This window comes from Bison bison, unplaced genomic scaffold, assembly GCF_000754665.1.
Source record: "Bison bison bison isolate TAMUID 2011002044 unplaced genomic scaffold, Bison_UMD1.0 scf7180017864061, whole genome shotgun sequence".
In the NCBI taxonomy this organism is placed as follows: Eukaryota; Metazoa; Chordata; class Mammalia; order Artiodactyla; family Bovidae; genus Bison; species Bison bison.
Window position 1 is genome coordinate 3,326,610 of NW_011494633.1, and position 22,589 is coordinate 3,349,198.

At 37.2% G+C, this 22,589-nt stretch overlaps 2 protein-coding genes across 6 annotated transcripts in view; one reads left to right on the top strand and one right to left on the bottom strand.

Moving 5' to 3' along the window:
* Positions 1–11,172, top strand: part of PRPF39 (pre-mRNA processing factor 39) — a 35,232-nt gene extending 24,060 nt beyond the window's left edge. For 4 of the 5 annotated variants that reach the window (XM_010836123.1, XM_010836124.1, XM_010836122.1 and 1 more), the window contains 9 exons: positions 52–217; positions 666–773; positions 2,426–2,590; positions 2,903–3,029; positions 3,397–3,665; positions 4,562–4,746; positions 9,644–9,718; positions 9,951–10,071; positions 10,343–11,080. In XM_010836123.1, coding sequence (XP_010834425.1) covers positions 52–217; positions 666–773; positions 2,426–2,590; positions 2,903–3,029; positions 3,397–3,665; positions 4,562–4,746; positions 9,644–9,718; positions 9,951–10,071; positions 10,343–10,399 — 1,273 coding nt within the window. In that variant the 3' untranslated portion in view covers positions 10,400–11,080. Of the gene's footprint in view, positions 1–51; positions 218–665; positions 774–2,425; positions 2,591–2,902; positions 3,030–3,396; positions 3,666–4,561; positions 4,747–9,643; positions 9,719–9,950; positions 10,072–10,342 lie in introns of all 5 variants that reach the window. The other variant, XM_010836125.1, reaches the window with a different exon arrangement.
* A 242-nt stretch (positions 11,173–11,414) lies between these two features.
* On the bottom strand, positions 11,415–21,687 carry FKBP3 (FK506 binding protein 3, 25kDa). The gene is made up of 7 exons (XM_010836127.1): positions 21,526–21,687; positions 19,074–19,175; positions 18,389–18,496; positions 15,414–15,549; positions 14,863–14,930; positions 13,057–13,154; positions 11,415–11,748 (listed from the first exon to the last, which is right to left on the bottom strand). The coding sequence occupies exons 1-7, from the start codon at positions 21,631–21,633 to the stop codon at positions 11,694–11,696; spliced, it is 675 nt and encodes a 224-aa protein (XP_010834429.1). The 5' UTR covers positions 21,634–21,687; the 3' UTR covers positions 11,415–11,693.
* Between the last annotated feature and the right edge of the window lie 902 nt (positions 21,688–22,589).

Below are 22,589 nucleotides of genomic sequence, written 5' to 3' on the forward strand. Positions count from 1 at the left end.
CTAAAGTTATGCTTCATATATAGAGCTTGTATTTTTATTGTCTTTCATTAGATTTAAAGACCATGTTCAGAATAATTTGCCTAGAGATCTTCTAACTGGTGAACAATTTATTCAGCTGAGAAGGGAATTAGCTTCTGTAAATGGGCATAGTGGTGATGATGGTCCTCCTGGTGATGATCTGCCATCAGGAATAGAAGATATAACTGATCCAGCAAAGGTAACCAGACTTACTGAAAAAAAAAAATTTCCATGTGTGAGAAACTATAGACTTTATGTCCCTTGACTGCATGTGTGGTATGATTTGTAGCTCTTATAAAATTAATTTCTAATTAAGGCAGGTAGGAATTCTTTAGCTAGTATAGTTTAAATATAGATTTAAAGCAGATGATCTGTTTTACTAAGAGACACCTGAAACTAAATTAGTGTAAAAGGATAATTTCTCCTATTTGTGATGTACTAGACTTGTTTTTTTTTTAAGGCATATAAGAAAGTGGTTTATTATGAAAATCTGTTACTAATTTCAGTATCGTTAATTGTACTTTGTACATAATTGATAACAGAAACCCATCACTAGGATTAAAGTGTGGATAGTACTTAAATGTAAACAGTGATATTTTAAAATTTTAGTATATAACTTACATGTTTACATTTTTTTTCTTCCCAAGCTTATTACAGAAATAGAAAATATGAGACACAGAATCATTGAAATTCATCAAGAAATGTTTAATTACAATGAGCATGAAGTCAGTAAAAGGTGGACATTTGAAGAAGGTGTAAGTGTTTTGCTTTTTTGTTGTCATTAATAGGCTTCAAAATACAGATAGGAATAATGTATTTTTCTTTTAGCTTTGGGTGATGTCTCTGCTTTTTATTTTTGCTTGTTTAAGTAATGTTTGTTGCATTTATGGCTGCCATTATCAATTTTCCATTATCAACTTTAGAAATATTGAATTCAGATTTTATTTGAATTTCAAGTTACCTGTTTAATCTGAACCATTTTATTACAGTTCAGTTTCTAAAATCAACTTCATTGAGTCATTTTATGTAATATAACAAAATGTACCTATTTTAAGTAGAGTAAAATGAAGGCTTTTATTTCTTTATGCATTTTATTGAGATGTAATTCACATGCCATATACTTAAAGTGTACACTTTAGTAGTTGTTAATATATTCACAGATATGTATGTACAGTTAATTTTAGAACATTTAATGAATGTTAATTTTAGGACATTTTCATCATTCTTGAAAAACTCTTTAGCTTTTACCCCTCACCTGCTTATTCCTCCATACTACCAACTACCACTAACCTACTTCAATTCTTATAGATTTCCCTGTTCTGGCCTTTTATATGAATGGAATCATGTAGTATGTGTTGTTTTTTTTGAGATTGGCTAGTAAAATGACATTTGACAAGCATTGTGATTATCACAACAGTCAGCATATAGGACTATCCTGTCACCTCAAAAGGTCCCCATTTCAAGTCAGTAACCACCTGACTCTTAGCCCCAGGCAACTGCTTATTTACCTTACTTTTTTTTTTTTTTTAATATTCACTGTTGTTTTTTTTTTAGATTCCACATATAGGTGATAGGACGTAATATTTGTCTTTATCATTCTGACTTCCTTCACTAAGTATGTTAGTCTAGTTGCATCTGTGTTGCAGAAAATGGTATTATTTCATTCTTTTTTATGGCTGAGTAGTATTCCATTTGGAGAAGGCAGTGGCACCCCACTCCAGTACTCTTGCCTGGAAAATCCCATGGACAGAGGAGCCTGGTGGGCTGCAGTTCATGGGGTCTCGAAGAGTTGGATACGACTGAGCGACTTCACTTTCACTTTTCACTTTCATGCATTGGAGAAGGAAATGGCAACCCACTCCAGTATTCTTGCCTGGAGAATCCCAGGGATCAAGGAGCCTGGTGGGCTCCTCTCTATGGGGTCCCAGAGTCGGACACGACTGAAGCAACTTAGCAGCAGCAGCAGTATTCCATTGGGGGTGGGTGTAGTATTCCATTGGGGAGGGGGATGTGGGTGTGTGTGTGTGTGGGGAGGGGGTGCTGTGTGTGTGTGTATACCACATCACCTTTATCCATTCATCTGTGATGGACACTGATCTGCTTTCCATTACTGTTGTATAATTGTTCAGTTCAAAAATACTCAGCAAAGAATAAAATTTTCTGAACATAAAATTGTGTAGTTCTGTTAAAATGACTGAATAATTGGAAAATAATTTTGTTCTTTCAATTTATAAAACCTAAGTAATTAAAGAGATTTTAACTTTAAAAATCTTTTTCATCATGAGATATGGTGATTAAAATTTTCTGGTTCATTATTATATTTATAATTTAAACAATTTGCATTACTATAGTAATGCATGTTTTGGTGGTGGTTTACTTTCATTGTTATGCCATGCTTTTATTACAGATTAAAAGACCATATTTTCATGTGAAACCGTTGGAAAAGGCACAACTGAAAAACTGGAAAGAATACTTAGAATTTGAAATTGAAAACGGGACTCATGAACGAGTTGTAGTTCTCTTTGAAAGATGTGTCATATCATGTGCCCTCTATGAGGAGTTTTGGATTAAGGTAAGTAAATTATATGGTCTGAAACTTGAATATATTATAAACATTGATCTAGTGACTAACCTTTTTTGTACTTCTGTTGAATGTTGTTCATATAACTATATCTGTTGCATTAGGAGATGGTCTGCTTGCAACCAGATTTGACTGCTGCATATGCCAACCTCGTTGCCTCTCCGTCCTTCCTTACAGAAACTAGTCTAGTGGTTCAATAAAGGTGCTGAATGGGTTTAAAAATAGAATTTTATCGTTCTGTCACATATTTAATGGCTTGTTCAACTGTAAATTATTCAGTATTTCCTCTGTTTCTGTATGTAGTATGCCAAGTACATGGAAAATCATAGCATTGAAGGAGTGAGGCATGTCTTCAGCAGAGCTTGCACTATTCATCTCCCAAAGAAACCCATGGTGCATATGCTTTGGGCAGCTTTTGAGGAACAGCAGGGTAAGAATGAGGAAATTCAGTTGATATGTTGGGATTTAAGTTACTTTGGGATAAAGATATAGGAATTGAGTCTTGGGAACTGGTGTAAAGCAAAGGTCAGGTAAACTTTTTTCTTTTTTCTATAAAGGGCCAGATGGTAAATGTTTTGGCTTTGCAGGCCATATGGTCTCTTTCCTAACAACTCTGCCATGGTAGCCTCAAAATAGCCTTAGAAAATACGTAGACAAATAAGCATGGCTATTTTCCATTAAAAAAAAAATGATCAGATGGCTGGATTTAGCCTGTGGGCTGTTATTTGCCAATACTTGGCATAAAGGATATTTCGTAAGTTGAATCAAAAGCATAAACATTTAATTACTATTTCTAGGTAATATTAATGAAGCCAGGAATATCTTGAGAACATTTGAAGAATGTGTTCTAGGATTGGCAATGGTTCGTTTGAGAAGAGTAAGTTTAGAACGACGTCATGGAAATATGGAAGAAGCTGAACGTTTGCTTCAGGAAGCCATTAAGAATGCCAAATCAAATAATGAATCATCATTTTATGCTATCAAACTAGCCCGACATCTTTTCAAAATACAAAAAAACCTTCCAAAATCAAGAAAGGTGCTTTTGGAGGCTATTGAAAGAGACAAAGTATGTATTTGTGTTTTTATAGAGTATCTTCCATTAAAAAAAAAAAAATGGGTCTTTCTTGGTTGTTTTTCATTTTGGCAACTATGATGAAAGATTTGGTCTGTATGTAATATATTTTATTACTAAGTGAAGACAACAGTCCCTCTAAACTGATGTTGCCATTGTTTCAGACAATTTTCACATTATTATGCATTAAAACGTTGAGAAAATTAACATTATGGGATTAAAAGTATGGCTAGTATTGTGACATTTTCCATTTTCTCCACATTCAGAAATGTTATGGAGAATTTACCAGTTACTAAGTAGATGAGAGGGCTTGGGAGAACTATAAACAAAGGCATGGCAGTTGCCTATGTTGTAGCACATGGAGCAGTGAGATGATTCTCCTCTTACGTAAAATATATAAAGTATTTCCTTTTATATATCAGTTAATGCCAAAAGACAGTGCCTGGGAAATTTCTCGCTTTTTAGATTTTCAGCAAATACCGTGTCTGTTTAGGACCCAGGTTTATAACAGGTTTGCTTCCAGCTGCAGTTGAGGATGATTATCTGTGGTTGTGAAGATTTAGGTTACTGGGGCATGTAGAGATCATTTTTTAGTGTTTTACTTCATATTTGTTGTGGTAGGTCAAGCACACTAAACAGGATACACGATTTTAATTTATTGGCATTTAACAATGTGCAGAGTTTAGAAGATTCTATCTACCAATGTGTGTGTTAGTCTTTTTTTACCTGTTTATATGTATGTTGAAAATATTTAACATGAGTTACATGTAATAAATTTTCAATATTGAATTTTTCAAGTTAAGACATGAAAATTAAGGCATTTTAAATATCTATGGTCTAATCAGAATATCTTAGAAATATATGATTAATTGGTACTGCTTTTTACACAGGAGAACACAAAGTTATACCTCAATTTACTTGAAATGGAATATAGTGGTGACCTCAAACAAAATGAAGACAATATCCTAAATTGTTTTGACAAAGCTATACATGGTTCATTACCTATTAAAATGAGAATTACATTTTCTCAGAGAAAAGTGGAATTTCTTGAAGATTTTGGTTCAGATGTTAATAAGTAAGATTTTAATTATATATTATCTATTTGAACAGTAAAAGAACATTGATTATTTTGGATAGGACTTTGATGATGAGTACAAAGTAGTATATTGTTAAATTTTAAATGTTTCCTGGGTTCTTTTTTTCCTTAGGTATATTTGGGGGTAGATTCAATTTTGCAAACATTTATGTGCTTAATAAGAGGACGTATGGTTTGTCTTTGCTTCAGAACTATTTTCAGAATCTTAGCGTGGTGATTTTAAACAGTGAGCAGACAAGAGAAGGCAGGAAGCAGGAATTCTGTGAGAAAGGAAGTGAGTGAAGGAGTGAACCCTGAAACACAGAAACATTTAATATATAGGTCACCAAGGCTGTATGTGGTTAATCTGGAATAGGAGTGCAGTCTCAGATTGGAGAAGAGTGAGTGTGGTGCCAAGATCATGCCTAATGACCTAATCTTCATGCATTGTAAAAAGCTAAAAGATAAGGGTGGTAAGAGTTCCCCCTAGGGAAAAGTACAAGTTTAAGATTTAAATTTGCAAAATAGAGAGTAGAAATACTGATGAGAACATTGCTGCCATTCCTTTCTTACCTAATTCTAGTATAAAAATAACCTAATAGAAATACCCTGATTCTTGTTAGGCAAGTGTGTAAACATTTTTGATGGCTGAGTAAGATTTTAATTAAACTAGAAACATTTAACATGAGTTACCTTTTAATACAGTTGTATATATGTGCTTGGCATATTAAATGTTTTATAATTACCTAATGCGAAACATGTTGACAGTCTACAATGAGGGGAAGAGGTACTGTTCTCTTTATAGACAAAGAGGCTGAAGAAAAATTAGGCAGTTTTTCCAAGGTCACTTAGCTATTACTTTGTGCAGCAGGGATTAGAACCTACTTCAGGGCCTATGTTCTTAACCACCTTATGTGGTAGTTAAGAAGATACCTATATGTGTCCTTTTTGTTTTGCACTGAAGAAAGTATATGAAAGAAATGGCATATGTAATTCCATCTTTTAGTCTAGGTGGATGGTATGGTGATACATGTATGTATGTGAGGTAGTGTATAACTATTATGAAGACTGTGATCTCTTTGAAACAGAGGCTATTTGGCAACTTTCACAGAAGAGGTGGGATTTCATTTAGTTGTTACTGGATTCTGATAAGCTTTGTTCAGTCACTCAGTAGTGTCTGACTCTTTGCGACCCCATGGACTACAGCACACCAGGCCTCCCTGTCCACCATCTCCTGCAGTTTGCACAAACTCATGTCCATTGAATCAATGATGCCATCCAACCATCTCGTCCTCTGTCATCCCCTTCTCCTCCTGCCTTCTATCTTTCCCAGCATCAGAGTCTTTTCCAATGAGTCAGCTCTTCACATCAGGTGGCCATAGCACTGAAGCTTCAGCATCAGTCCTTCCAGTGAATATTCAGGACTGATTCCCTTTAGGATGGACTGGTTTGACCCCCTTGCAGTCCAGGGGACTCTCAAGAGTCTTCTCCAACACCATAGTTCGAAAGCATCAATTCTTCAGTGCTTAGCTGACAAACTAAGGAGAGGCTATAAGTGGTGAAAGCAAATGAAAGTTCATGTAAAATACATCTTTTACATTGGATTGGAGGGTCTTATGAAGCAGTGAAAACTTGATGCTAAATGTGCTGTCTTAAAAGCTAGACTGAGTTCAGAGCACATGTGGTACATGGTTGACAGTAGGAAGCTGTTAAGAGTTTTGACTGAGATGAAATGACATATTTAAATTTGGCAGTAATATACAGACAAATCTGAGATGCCAGTTAGGCCCTTGCGAATAGAGTTGTGGAGGGTCTGAGTATCAGGTCTGTTGTATTTGAAATTTAAAAAAGGGAAATGTTATGGAAAATGAGCTGCTTAGATATTTAGATATCACTGTAATGAATTAATAAGAATTAATGTTCAAATCAGACAAATACAGGCTTAAATCCTAGCTCTTAATATTTTGTATTCCTCAGTATCCAGATTCTCTCAAATGAATATTGAGTGTCTTGTTGCCAACCCACAAGTTGTTAAACATCTTAAGGAAATTGTGTGTGTGTGTTACTCGCTCAGATCAGTTCAGTTGCTCATTGGTGTCCGACTCTTTGCAACCCCATGTACTACGGCACACCAGGCCTCCCTGTCTATCACCAACTCCCAGAGTTTACTCAAACTCACATCCATTGAGTCGGTGATGCCATCCAACCATCTCATCCTCTGTCGTCCCCTTCTACTGCCTTCAATCTTTCCCAGCATCAGGATCTTTTCAAATGAGTCAGTTCTTCGCATCAGGTGGCCAAAGGATTGGGGTTTCAGCTTCAGCTTCAGTCCTTCCAGTGAATATTCAGGACTGATTTCCTTTAGGATGGACTGGTTGGATCTCCTTGCAGTCCAAGGGACTCAAGAATCTTCTCCAACACCACAGTTCAAAAGCGTCAATTCTTCGGCACTCAGCTTTCTTTATGGTCCAGCTCTCAAATCCATGCATACCTACTGGAAAAACCGTAACTTTGACTAGACGAACCTTTGTTGGCAAAGTAATGAATGTCTCTGCTCTTTAATATGCTGTCTAGGTTGGTCATAACTTTTCTTCCAAGGAGCAAGCATCTTTTAATTTCGTGACTGCAGTCACCATCTGAAGTGATTTTGGAGCCCAAGAAAATAAAATCTCTGTTTCTACTGTTTTCCCATCTATTTGCCATGAAGTGATGGGACTAGATGCCATGATTTTAGTTTTCTGAATGTTGAGTTTTAAGCCAACTTTTTCACTGTGTTCTTTCACTTTCATCAAGAGGCTTTCTACTTCTTCTCTTTCTGCCATAAGTGTCGTATCATTTGCATATCTGAGGTTATTGATATTTCTCCAAGCAGTCTTGACTGCAGCCGTGCTTCATCCAGTCCACCATTTCACATGATGTACTCTGCAAATAAGTTAAATAAGCAGGGTGACAATATACAGCCTTGACGTACTCCTTTCCCGATTTGGAACCAGTCTGTTGCTCCATGTCCAGTTTTAACTGTTGCTTCTTGGCCTACATACAGATTGCTCAAGAGGCAGGTCAGGTGTGGTCTGGTATTCCCATCTCTCTAAGAATTTTCCACAGTTTGTTGTGATCCACACAGTCAAAGGCTTTGGCATAGTCAATAATGCAGAAGTAGATGTTTTTCTGGAACTCTCTTGCTTTTTCGATGATCCAACAGGTGTTGGCAATTTGATATCTTGTTCTTTCTGCCTTTTCTAAATCCAGCTTGAACATCTGGAAGTTCACAGTTCACGTACTGTTGAAGCCTTGCTTGGAGAATTTTGAGCATAACTTTACTAGTGTGTGAGATGAGTGCAATTGTGCGATAGTTTGAACATTCTTTGGCATTGCCTTTCATTGGGATTGTAATGAAACTGACCTTTTCCAGTCCTGTGGCCACTGCTGAGTTTTCCAAATTTGCTGGCATATAGAGTGCAGCATTTTCACAGCATCATCTTTTAGGATTTGAGATAGCTCGACTGGAATTCCATCACCTCCACTAGCTTTGTAGTGATGCTTCCTAAGGCCCACTTGACTTCGAATTCCAGGATGTCTGGCTCTAGGTGAGTGATCACACCATCGTGATTATCTAGGTCGTGAAGATCTCTTTTGTATAGTTCTGTGTATTCTTGCCACCTCTTCTTAGTATCTTCTGCTTCTGTTAGGTCCATACCATTCCTATTAGTCACTTAGTCATGTCCAAGTCTTTGTGACCCTTTGGACCATAGTCCACCAGGCTCCCCTGTCCATGAAATTCTCCAGGCACGAATACTGGAGTGGGTTGCTGTTCCCTTCTCCAAGTGTCACTGGTAATAGCCTATTAAATGTGTACATATGCAGGCTGTTGAGGGAAGTTGAACATGTAAATATCAAGGTCATTTTCAGAGAAATTTTAATATCTGTTCTCTTTCAGAGAAATCTGTGTCCAGGTTTATGATTACCTTAAAAAATAAGGCCATCTTTGTGTTTCTAAGAAATATTTTAAAAGTGATTGCCTGGTGGTCCAGTCTGGGTTAGCAGTCAGTGCTCAAAAACAGGAAAAAGAAAATTACAAACTCACTGATTTTATTTATTTTTTTTTTAATTTTTTTTAAATTTTATTTTTAAACTTTACATAATTATAGTCAGTTTTGCTTCAAGTGACATTGTTTTTGAAGTTGTAAGTTCCAGTTGAAACCTATAATTCATAGCCCATTAAATTTTTTAATTAAAAATTATCTTTTTAATCAACGATAATTATTCTGAAATTTTTAGTTCTCATTCAGTTTATCATGTAGCCAAAGTTTAAATATAGTTTATCCTAATTGGTGGCAAGTGTCTTCAGTAAGCATTGTTAAATTAGATCTCAGAAGTACACAAATTAGAGAACTGTCAGGATTCAAGGTTGTACTAGAAAAAAACAGTGTCAAGGTCACTGTCTTTGTTGTGTGATACAGCTCCTTAGGCCCTTCCCATGTGTTAAAAATAATAAACACACAGGTCTTGACCAGCATCCCCTCAAGCTCTAGCCCACTGTAGGGCAGAGAACAGGCACTTTTTCAGTATCTCAGTCAAAAATCCTGGGACTTACTGATCTTGTTTTGGGTCATATGATCACCTCTAAACCAGTTATTGGTCAGAGACATCTAGTAAGGTAATTGGCCGGGCCTCTATCTCTGAAGCCTCATTTGAACCACATGGACTGAGAAGGAAAGTGCAAGGCAAGCAAATAGAAAAGGTAGTTAGGGCTAGGTTTGTCTGCTTGCTTGTTTTTTCTTCTCAACGATGTTCATTTCTACTTGCCTTTGTTTCCGAGTGGAAGTAATTTGAAAACCTAAAAGTTTTAAGTTCGGCTTCTGTGTATTCCAGTGGATTGTTTCTCCTTCCCTCACAGGCTTTTGAATGCTTATGATGAACATCAAACACTCCTAAAAGAGCAGGATTCTTTAAAAAGAAAAGCAGAAAACGGGTATGTAACTTCCTGCTGAATCAGGACAGGAAGCTTAAAAGAATACAGTTCATAGTGGAAATCCCTTTAAAAGTAATTATTACCTTTATGTTGTAATTTTTTTTCATGATTTGAAATCGTATGAAACAGTGTAGCCAAGAACTTCAGATTTGTACAAAGGTGACATTTGTCCATTTGTTAAAGTATTTATCTATGGGAGTTCTGAAAGTTTCCATTTTGATCTTTTATTTAGATCAGAAGAACCAGAGGAAAAGAAAGCACACACAGAAGATACAACTTCGTCATCTACACAGATGATTGATGGTGATTTGCAGGCAAATCAAGCTGCATATAATTATAGTGCCTGGTATCAGGTAAGTTTACAGTTACAATTGATTTTTTTTAAATAGATATTACTAGAAATTATATATATATAAATTAGGATAGTCTTTTTTTTTCCTTCTTTGGGGGAAGAAAAAACCTCTCTACTTTTGATCTGTGTGCAAAATACATTGTCTTTTTCAGCAGTGAACACATGCTTGTTTTCTTTAAATAGAAACCTGCTTTAATTAAATTTTTATATATGGAACTCATATATAAAAGTCATAGCTCTTGTATGCTGATACGTTTGCTTTTTCTTTTCAGTACAATTATCAGACTCCTTGGAATTATGGACAATATTATCCTCCTCCTCCAACCTGATAAGAAAATAAGATATCAGATGGAGTGTGTGAAAAGTATGATAGTATTTTTTTTAATGAGGGATGTAAACACAGTACAAGCTTGTTGTATTTGATAACTTGTCTTCCCTGTTTCTGTGTAACATGGTTTGTTTAGTAATAGGGGAAAATGTCACTTAGTAGCTTACCACAGATACTATTTCCTACCATTTATAAAATTTACTTTTTATTGGAGAACTATTTTTTTGATTTTTTTGCATTAAGTGGTCTAGAATTCTTTTGCAATGCATTTGCAAGAGTTTTGTAGCCTTAAGGGTAGGAAAAAAACTGACTGCAAATCATGTCAGTGTAGTATAAGGTTTTGAAAACACATAAGGGCTGGTTATTAAGGATTTACCTCCTCTTTAAAAAAAAATGGATTTTTAACCTTTGCTGACAAGATTCTGTCTGTGTGTTTTGATTATCCTTGTGAATTTGGATCTAACAGCAGAAACAATGCCTGTTAAAATATTGTCTTGGAATAGAGATAATAAATGAGGAAATGGAATGTTTGCATCCCTTTGAAAAAATGAAAATCATATCAAAACTATGTTGTTTCAGGAGACTTTGTATTTGGAATATTCATGTTAAACTTGTGAGCAAGCTTTCATTTTGATCAAACTGATCATCTTCATTTTTGTAATAAAACTGAAGACTCATCCAATAATTGTTACGGATTTATTGGGGGGGATCACTTAAATTTATATTCATCATGCTTAGTGGTTTGTTTTAATATTAAATTTATATTCACCATGATTCTGAAGTATACTTCTCTTGAATTCAGCTGTTACCTTCTTGACAGAATTTCTTAAGTTTTGTAGCCTTTTGCTTCTTCTCAGTCTCTGCTTTTGCCTGCCTTATACAGAAATATTTAAATATTTTAAGATGAGTGTCTCTGGCAAGGCTGTCCAGACAGATTTACCGTTACTCCCTTGGTTTGGTGAACTGTTAGTACTGGTTAACCTAATCACAACATTAATATATTTATACCACACAAATCAAGACATTGAATACATTTTATTGAGCCTTTTAGTTTACAACATGAGGTAAAAGGCAAATCAGTTCTCTTTAAGTGATATTTTACACAACTGTAGTAAAATATTTTAAAGTTCAAGGGTTTATAATGGATTACATTTCTTAAAAGTTGAAGGATCAAGTAAACATGTTCTAACTTGAATTTTCCAGTTGACTCTTCGCTTAACAATAGTAACCAGTTCTAATTAGATACATAAGTTTCTTCATGGCCATGTTTTATTGTTGATGGTTTCTTAACTATTTCAGTCAATATCGACTAATTCCACTTCAAAAATAAGTTTTGCGTTTGGTGGAATTCTGTTGAAGAAGTTAAGGTAAATTTGATAGAAAGTTGCCTCTGTCCTCACTCCCAATAACCTTTGTCTAAAATTAGAATTTTAGATATTGGTAATTAGCTGCACAGGGAGGGCTTTATAGTTGCTCTGGGGCTGCTGCTGCTGCTAAGTCATTTCAGTCGTGTCCAAACTCTGTGCAACCCCATAGATGGCAGCCCACCAGGCTCCCCCGTCCCTGGGATTCTCCAGGCAAGAACACTGGAGTGGGTTGCCACTTCCTTCTCCAGACACAGGGGCTAGTACATGCAAACCAAGAGTTTCCTAAAACTATTTTTGAATGGAGGTCAAAACCTGACAATATAGGTTGACTAGATAAATTGAGCTTAAACTAGGATCTTCCTGCATCACTAGGTACTCCCAGGTTAGCCACTACTTTATGAAGACTGCTACTCAGTACCTCCCATCCAACCCCAAAAAGTGATTTCCGTTTAGCTGGTGTATACGTTATATTAAAGTTCATATGAGGTATAGTATCGGATAGTTGCTGTGAATTTTCAGATGTTGAGTTTGGAAGAGTTATCTGACTGATCTTGAGATACTTCACATGAGACTGTGGGAGCTGCAGCTGGCCGTGGGATTTTGATAGGCTGAGAAGAAGGCTATTGTATTCCCAAGTAACTGTATTAATAACTGATAATACTAAAAAGGACTTCAAATTTCCTCCTTCCCTAAACTTATTCTAACTGGTCTAACTAGTCCATTGGAAATGGAACCAACAACTAAACTACCTTCCCACTTAGCTACTGGGTTGTTCTGCTTGTAACAGATTAGAATCATGGCTCTTCTTTTTTATTAATGTTCACACTGATGTTGGACCCATGGTCTTCATTTCACAACTGGTAATCCCCAACATGTGTTCAATTTCTAAGCTTTGAGAACCCAGTTCAATTGCCTGAAATTACATAGTAGCATAAAATCACCATGAGTCATATTTGAATTCTACAATTTGCTACAGTTGTTTATATTGAACATCTTACTCCTTGAAATTTTTCAAACATTAATAGTAGCTTTTCAAAGATAGAAACTTAAATCTCAGTTTAAGTCTTGAAAATTAAGAGCTTAAATAGGAAGGGGAAAAAAGATTCTAGCTCAAGCTCAGTAGAAAACGCTGTCTATATTGGAGGTGTGTTGACACACAAGCATCTAAATATCAGAAGACTGGTCTGGACATGTTCTCTATTCTAGAGGTTAATAACCTAGACAGCATCTTGCATGCCTTCAAGTGATCTTCAACTGTTTTTTCTTTTAATTACCAAGGAAAAAAGGATACTTGGCATCAGGCTGTCCTTTCTTTCCATAAGCCCATTCTGGTTCAATCTCCAGTCGAGCCTTTTCTCCTTTACTCATAGTCAAGAGTGCTTCATCCCACTAAAAGCGAGAACATCAAATTAAAACTAATGATACTTCACAAAAAAATACATGCAAAACCAGAAGAAAGGCAAGATTACACACAAAGTATTCTGTTATAAGACTTCATTATGTCCTAAGGTAATGTCCTTGAGTGAGCCCCTAAATCTGTGTCCTTCATTGTCTCAATGAGAAAAAATTTAAGGACATATTAAACAGTTTTTTAGTATAAATACTTGAAGTCTTGAAAATGACATAATGTCATTTTGTACAAATTTGGATCTTAGGCCAAATTACCAAAAATAAATCAACATAATGGAAGGATACAGAATGTATTATATAGACTCTGTTAAAATATAACAGTTATATAAGCTCAGATGATACAGATTTGTCACATACTGGAAGTTAAGAATTTAGTTGAATAGAACAAACTTACAGTAAGCACATTAGTTATAGGAACAGAAAAATAGCTCAACTTGATATATCAACTTGGTATAATCAGGTAGTAGTAAAAGTGATTTTTCAACTAAACCTTTAGTTTCAAGATGTTGTACAATCCATTTTGGGCTCTGGATAAGATTGAGTAGTATTTTAGGTCTTAACACAGTACAAAGAATAACACATTGAGGGTTCTCGTAACTGCACTTAAATAGGCATTTTTGTTATTAATGTTCTGAATACAAAGAATTTAGAACAATAAGCAGACCCTAACATGACAGCCTGATTCAGTTGAGGATGATGATCATCAGCTCTACTTTGTCATCTCCTTTTGTGCACTGCAGTGGTCAGCATAGCTCAAGCCTAACTTTCATTTTTCTCAGTTTCCTTCTGTTACCTCTCACACATAAGGGTGGGTAAAGGGATGCTTATATTGGAAAGATTCTTCTTTTGGTGTTTGAGTAAATTGTGAGAGGTGAGAAAGCTACAGCAAAGACTCCTCAAGCTTCTGTCAGTACTCAGTGGAGCAGGTATTTTACGTTTCTGAATCGTGTGTAAGTGGTAACAATAGATACGTGACATTGTACAGGAATCAGACAGACAGATTTAGGAAACTTGTCAGTAATTCTGACAATTACTTCATGGAAAAAAATAATAAAAGGGGTAAGCATGGAAGGAAATAATATTTGAGTTTGTACTATATTACATGCTTTAAGTTATACCCATTTAATGTTTTAACAACCTTGGGGTAGGCTGTACTGTATGAAACCCAGAGAACTTAACTTGTGCCAGCTCAGTTGGCAATGCCAGTGAAGTGAAAGTCACTCAGTTGTGTCTGACTCTGTGACCCCATGGACTACCCAGTCCATGGAATTATCCAGGCATGAATACTGGAGTGGGTAGCCATTCCATTCTCCAGGGGATCTTCCCAACCTAGAGATTGAACCCAGGTCCCCCACATTGCAGACGGATTCTTTACCAGCTGAGCCACCAGGGAACCCCTTGATATGAAACCCCAAAGTTTGTTTTTATTGTATCCCCAAACCTAATTCTGAGCGACTTCACTTTCACTTTTCACTTTCATGCATTGGAGAAGGAAATGGCAACTCATTCCAGTGTTCTTGCCTGGAGAATCCCAGGGACGGGGGAGCCTGATGCGTTGTCATCTCTGGGGTCGCACAGAGTCGGACACAACTGAAGCGACTTAGCAGCAGCAAACCTAATTCATTATGTTACGCCACAGGCAGGATGGGCCAGAATATATACTGGCTCATGGCCAGTTTTTACTTACCCCTCGGATAACTTTGCCTATCCCAACCTTAAAACTTAAAGGCTTGGCATTTTTCTTCTTCTTTGAACCTGTAAAACAGATTTTCCTTATAATTAATGATGAAATTAAGTTCCAGTTGAAAAACATAGTGATTTAAGTCTTGAAATTGATTTCAGAACTTACCATGCTATGCATCTGAAAATAAAAATTCAGAAAGCCAAATAATTCATCAAGAAAATTTTGGATGTAAAAATAATTATGGTCTAAAGGAGGGAGAGGGAAAGGACCTATATTACACCATTAAAATAACACTATTCTGCCTTTTACATTAGAATACAAATGCCTGAATTTGGGGCATTAAAAAAGATTAGACCAAAAGGTCTTTATTTACATGCAGCCAACACGTAGTGAAGTGAAAACCTCTTACTAGTATTAATAAATTACAAATGCAAAAAACTTCTGGAAAAAAGTGACAGCCAAAAAAAAGGTACTGCCAACACAGATGTTTTGCATGCCTTATGCCAAAATGATAAAATTACATTCAGACTTACTCGTTTGAATTTGAGACTTACTTGTTTGAATATTAGTATCAAAAACAGTCCCGTCTTGTAGTGTTCCTGTATACCAGCAGTGAACAACATCTCCCTTTTTGGGAAAGTTGGTTTTATCTCCTTTTTTAAGAACAGATTTTGTATATTTTGGTGGACCCTAGAAACAAAAAAAAACAAAACACAGTTGTTAACTCATGTCCTTTTTTTAGAAGGAGGACAAAGAGAATACTTAACACAGCCAACTGTGACCTAAGTCCAGTCAGAGTTTCACAGATTGGGTAACAAACTATTTTGCCTCTGATTGACCTCTCAAGTTAAAAAATTCACTGTCTCATTTTAAGTCTGTGATGAGAATATTAGTAACTGTTGTTCAGTGCACAGTTGTGCCCGACTCTGCTACCCCATGGACTGCAGCACACCAAGCTTCCCTGTTCCTCACCATCTCCCAGAGTTTGCTCAAACTCATGTCCATTGAGTCGATGATGCCATCCAACCTCATTCTCTTACCCCATAACTAGCATATCTGTAATTTCAAAAAACTTCCAGCTTCTTTGGAAACCAGTGTTCTTTTGATAAGATTAATTATGCATCAAACAATACAGTGAACCAGTTATTCCCAAGGTCAGAAATATTACAGGGATGTCACTGGCAGTCCAGTGTTTAAGACTGCATGCTTCCACTGCAGGGGGCATGGATTCAGTCCCTGGGTCAGGAAGATCCCCTGGAGAATGAAGCAGTAACCGACTCCAGTATTCTTGCCTGGGAAAACCCATGGCCAGGAGCCTGGCGAGCTACAGTGCATGGGGTTGCAAAGTCAGACAGGACTTAGCAACTAAACAACAGCAACAAAGAGCTTTCAGACAAGGTTCTTTGCATTAAGATAAATAAAAGGTAAAGATAAATACAGATATCATGTGCTACGGGAACTTCTGACTTACATAAACAGTGAAGTCTGGGATGGTAAAAACTTCGGAGAAAGTGATGAGCCCAAGACCTGGGCTTTGAAGGGGACACAGAACTGACAAACAGAAGAAATTGACAGAAGAAATACACTAAGCAAGAAATAAAAGTATGGACAGTTTACTGACAATGAGCAGACATTTATGACCGAAGAATATTTCTATAGAAGTAGTAAATATGGAGCTGGGCAGGGGCCAGACATTGGAAGGTTTTGTAGGCCAGAGATGCAATCCAATAGAAATAAGAGAGTCACAAATGTAATCTTAAGTTGTCTAGTTGCCACATTAATATTTCAACATATAATCAACATTAAAATATTGAAATATTTTATATTCTTTTTAAAAAATCATACTAAGCTTTGAAATTTCATATTTTATACTGAAGGCACACTTCAATTCAGAGTGGCCACAAAGTGCTCAGCAGCCGTATGTGGCTAATGACTATTCTGGACAATGCAGTTCTAGACAGTACAGAACTACTGAAGATTCTTGAGCAGGGTGAAGTTTGCAAAATATTTTAGAAAGCTTATTACTAGAATAGCTATTTGGGGCTGAATGATGAAGAAAGAGACTGAAGGCAGATTAGTGACTTTTTCCACACTCCAGGTCTGAGGCCTTGGAAGGCCTGAGAATCAAAAAGGAATGGATGAAGATTTGAAAGAGATGTTTGAGAGCCTCAGATCTGAGGGAGACATGAGAAGGAAAAGAAAACCAATTCAGAGAGCTTTTAAGCTGGGAAGAAGAGAACAGTTACAACTGTTAATATGTATGTTGATATTCTGGTAGAACAGAACAAAGGGGTATATAATGAGAAAGGAATAAGACAGAGTTGAGAATTTGTGTGAAAATATCAAGAAGTTCATGTGGGCAATGGATGGGGGATTGAGCAACGGATAGTATAAAAGTTGCTGAGTAGCAATGAAACTAGAAAACATGCTTAGCTGATTTTAAGAATTTATACAAAGCCCAGTAAAAAGTTTTATACTTCCATTTCTTCACAAAGCTTGCTCTGCAGTCCCAAAGTATGAAGAAAGGAAGCAGACAGGAGGGACCAGCAAAGTACTGGCCCAGAGGTTATGGAACCCAGGCACCAGGAAGACAATGAGAGTACATGAAAAACAGGGCTCATGCTGACCAGTTAAATGAAATGAAAAGAGGTCTTGAAGAAAAGGATATAGTTTAGGACTCTCATAAGATCTCTCTAAATTGTCTCCAACCCTTACGACTTTTAACTCAATCCCTTGATATATTATCTGCCACCTCATACCTCCCTCCCTCTAATTTTCTGGAAGATAATCTATGTTGCCAATTGCTTTTGTAACCCTTCTAGTAATTATTACACTTTGTTTACCTTAGTAGCTGCAAAAATTTTGCCCAGTATATAAAACGTTTATCAAATTATTGTTGTCACTGATACTAACACTGCTAGGAATGAGTGAGCTTAGTTACTAGCAAGATATTATCAAAAGTGGCAAGATAATAATTTAGCTCTCGTGAAGCTTTTCTAAGAGCTGTCCTTAGCTCTAGAAAGGCTGTCCATTTGCAGAAAGAGTTTTATCTGGTTCTTCCAACCCTGTTACCAAAATGAAAAACCTGGGTTGGGAAAGATGAGGCAGATAAACCCATATCCCGCAGTGAGGCTCGAATTAATTACTTCCATTGCCAAGGACATCATGTACATTAGAAAAAGGCTAAAAATAATCAAAAGGAAGTTTCTTTCACTCAGTCCAACTTGGCTATAGAATAGGATCTTAAAATAGCTCTGAAAGCTCAGAACTTCTGGCCAGACACAGAGGCAATGTAAAATACAAAGTTAGAGGTATTTCACAGGAAAGGCTTACTAACTGTAAACCATTGGTTCTTAGGGTTTTTTTCTTACTGAGTACACTAAAGGGAGAAAACACATTCCAAATCAGTGTTTGGCTCACTGAAAGTGGCCATATTCAACCCCATCTTATTATGAGAAACCAGTGCTGTAAAGCAAATACTTTTTCTCATTCACCTGAGAAATAAAGTAAGAATACATTATATACAAACCTCATCCAGAGTCTCTTCAGACTTGGTTTCTTTGGGTTTATCTTCATTAAGCTTCACATTTTTCACCTGCTCAGACACTTTACTTATACTTTCAGTACCCTTGAAACGCTGTAAGGGAAATGATCTGATGTTTATCAGATTCATTCTGGCTAAAAACAAAACTCTTACGGTAAGCATTTTAATCAACAAATTATGTATCTCAAACTATCTCACAAAATAAATTCTGAAACTGATACCCTTTAGAAAGACCAACTCAGACTCAGAGATATGAATACTATTCAATTAATTCTTTAATTTTTTTGTGTGTGTGTGAAAGGTGTTCATTTCATAGTTAACATATATCAGGAAGAATTTCTTGAAATCTGCTTTTTTAAAGGCTCAGTGTAGATCTAACTTTAAATTATTAATGAAATGCAGCTGATTTTAGATTTATAACTTTTCAGCATCCTTAAGAATTTGCTAACTTAAGCTTCCAGGGAATTATTTTTAAAAAATCTGTTCTTATTCAAAATATCAAAACATCCCGCCATATGGCAGATTAGCCATGCTAAATTTGACAATCCATTTATGATTATAGTTAAGAAAAAGTGCAAGTGGAAAAACATCACCATAATCTGCAAGTAAATGCATTTAAAACTTCTTTTGGGAATAAAATATCTAAAGTGATACAATGATAAGTACTCACCTTACTTTCGAAAAGATGGTTATAGGCTGTAACCAAATGGTCCTTATTAGCTGTCTTGGCCACATTTTTAATGTTACCTAGTAATTTATGTTCTGCAAGAAACTGTAAAGAAAAAATTTTGGTCAGTCAAAATAATTTCCCTCATGTAAGAGAGGGTGTAAAACTAGAAAATGAACTTTTATGTTAGCAATTATGAAGCAATTATGTTTTCAATCATACTACTGATAAATGAAACATTTTATACTGTGTGCATGTGTTAGTCACTCGCTCTGTCATGTCCAACTCTCTGCAACCCCATGAACTGTAGCATGCCAGACTCTTCCGTCCATGGAATTCTCCAGGCAAGAATACTGGAGTGGGTTGTCATTACCCTTCTCGAAGGGATCTTCCCAATCCAGGCATCGAACCCATGTCTCCTGCATTTCAACTGGATTCTTTACCATCTGAGCTATCAGAAGCCCAATGATAAATGAAACCATTATATTTTATACTCTACTTCGTAACAAAAACAAGATTTAAGGAAGGTTAAAAAAAAAACCATACTGTGTACATATGAGCTCACTTTTAACAGCAAGCGCATTTTGGTAACTGGGCAAAGCTACTCCCAGCAGGATGTTACTTGGCCCCTGCCCTGGGAGCCTCTAGTCATGTTGGGTTTAGCTATCTTGACATACATGTAACCCAGTCTTGGCACACCCAAAAGCACTGTTACACAACTCTGGATACATAGTGTTTGAATGTATAGGCTGTGGTGTCAGACCATTTAGGTTAAAATCCTAGCTGTCTGATTTTAGACAAGGGATTAAGCTGTCTCAAAGGCTCGGTTTCAAAAAAAAAAAAAAAAAAAGGCTCGGTTTCTACATCGTGCTGAAAGATCAATAACAGCATCCTATGTCAGAGGCTTCTTGTAAAGATAAATGTAGTAATCCATTTTCAGTCACACAGAAGAACTCAATACATATTACCTATTTGACTTATAAAATAATGTATTTAATCTAACAGAATTCCATTTCTCTCAAATATAAGACTAAGTTGTCAGATGAACACCAAAATACCACTACTGAAATATCAAATCATCAAAGTCATGTACCTTCATCTTGAAATCGTGTATTTCATCTACTCTATTATTTCAGTGAAATATGAATTGGCTTAAGAGAAAATAATTCCACTAAAATGGTACAATAGTATAAACTGGTATCTCTGAGGCCATGTTCTTTTCATTTAACCCTTGTTTCCCCAAACAGTATAGTTCTTGCTGTACATGTTGTAAAGTATTTGCGGATGTCAGGATTATCAATCAGGAGTGTGAAGCAAGAGGGACAATAACTGGATCAATATCTCTCCTTCGAAATCCTGCAAAATTATAAACTACAAGCTTCTCAAAAGAGCCCACATGCAATTTTTCTAAATGAAGTTTAGGAATTAAGTTAAAAATGGTTGGGATACTACATTTAGACTGTGGCCTTCATTTTCCCTATGTGGGAGATGCTGAGGGCACACAAATTTGTACAGTCGTTCAGCAATTTAGATATCTGTGCTAAATCGCTTCAGACGTTTCGGACTCTTTCCGACCCTATGGACTGTAGCCTGCCAGGCTCCTCTGTCCATGGGAATTCTTCAGGCAAGAATACTGGAGTGGGTTGCCATTTACTCCTTCAGGGCATCTTCCTGACCCAGGGATCGAGAACCCGCGTCTCTTAGGTCTCCTGCATTGAAAAGCGAGTTCTAATTTAAGATATGAATGATATTAATTTCCGAAGAAAAAAAAATCCGTCTGACAAAAATAACTTTTGACTACAGAGGATGGTTAAAATGGAGACTGTGCTGAAAAATGCGGGGCGTAAAAGTATGAAGAATGTCAAATAGATTTCTTAGTTTATAACAATAGGAGACCACTGTACACAAAATACGCGAATAACTCCCCTAAACATGAGTGAAAAGGTCATTTGAAGGGTCGGTATTTTAAAAGTTAATCTCCAAACTATACGTTGTAAAAAAAAAAAAAAAAACCAACACACTTATTAGTGTTGAGTGTTCGGTAATCGATGAGAAAGGCAAATCGCAATCCTAAATCTTTTCCCTAGTAATATACACTCCCCTCCAGGGATCTCAACCAAGCCTCCAGTCCTCGGGCTCCCATCTCAACCCCCAGTATCTCCTGGGTTCCTTCTCTTTCAAGGCCTCCACCCTCACTCAAGGATGTCAGTAAGGTTCTAAATCTCCGATTCCTGCGTGCCCCAAAAGATAAAGCTGCTCCACTCGCCCAAGCAGGGCCGGCCTGAGGGGCGGGAGCGCGTCTCGGCAGCGTACGCGGGGCCGCTCCGGCCTTCAGGCCGCGGGCCGCTGGAGAGCGAGGGCGGGGGCACGGAGGAATAAGGAATGTATGGGCATCTACGGGGGGGTGAAGTGTCCCTCAGCCGCACCAGCCCGGCCGCCCCGCCAACTCCGGTACCGAATCTGAACCGTGATCCTGCAGAAACTTGATAATGTCCTTCTTGGGGAGCTGCTCGCTGCGCAGCTGCTCCACGGTCCAGGCCCGCTGCGGAACGGCCGCCGCCATCTTCCCCCGCTGCCTCCGCTTTACTGAGCCGGCCCGCCTGGCTTCAGCATCGCCCCGCCCTATGGGCGTGGCCCGAGTGCCACTCGGAGCTCGAGGGGGCGGAGTCACCGCGATACCCCGCAGGATTGGGGCCAGTGTTTGAGCGACGTCAAGGCTGTGCTCTGCGGGCCTCTTTGTTGAGTCCCCGGTAAAACCCGCTGAGGTGGCCGCGAAGACTGACTCCGCAGAAAAGCTCAACATATCGTCTGTTCACAGTTGGGATTCTTGTGAGGCGACGACCGCCGGTGGTAGCGATTGTTTACCAGCCATTACCCACACTTGTATATTACCGACAAGCTGCTGTGCACTTAAAAGTCGATAATCTGTTTGAAGAAAACAACAGTATTCAGGCGTCTAATCTCATTTTACCTAGTTCTACCCTAAAAATTCACACCTGAATTGGCTCAGTCCTTGTCCATCAGAACAACCTATATCCTACCACTTCCCTTTTAAAACTCACACAAATGAAACTAGAAGAGCAACCTGTTCCCTTTCCCTTCCCAAATACAAACACACGATAAACAGTTTGTCTAAAAGCAAGTCCAGACACATGACCAAATAAAACGAAGTAGAGTAGCTACACACAAGACGATGCTTGCTGATGGTGGTGGTGAGGCGGGTGACATTGTTAGTGGTCCAGGTAACCTCATGATGTGTGTGTACTTTTCCTCAATATACAAGGAAACAAATCTACAGAGGTTACTCAAAGTATCCAGGTTTAGAGTAGAGAAATCCAGAATTGTATCCAAGTTGGAAGTAGAATTTCTGCTATCGCTAGAGTAGAAAAATATCACCCAGACGCTGATTTTACTGCTGTATATCGTTTATGAAGATGTAATGATGGAGCATCAGGACACTTTTTTTCCTTCGGAATGTTCCAACGAATATCAGGACCAAACCATTCACTTCCCTTTAAA

Coding starts and splice junctions, on each gene's coding strand:
- FKBP3 (XM_010836127.1), bottom strand. CDS start 21,633: ATGGCGGCGGCCGTTCCGCAGCGGGCCTGGACCGTGGAGCAGCTGCGC. Junction 15,550..18,388: donor CTGAAGAGACTCTGGATGAG/GTTTGTATATAA, acceptor TTTTGTTTCTAG/GGTCCACCAAAATATACAAA. Junction 13,155..14,862: donor TAGGCAAAGTTATCCGAGGG/GTAAGTAAAAAC, acceptor TCTCGCTTTTAG/TGGGATGAAGCACTCTTGAC.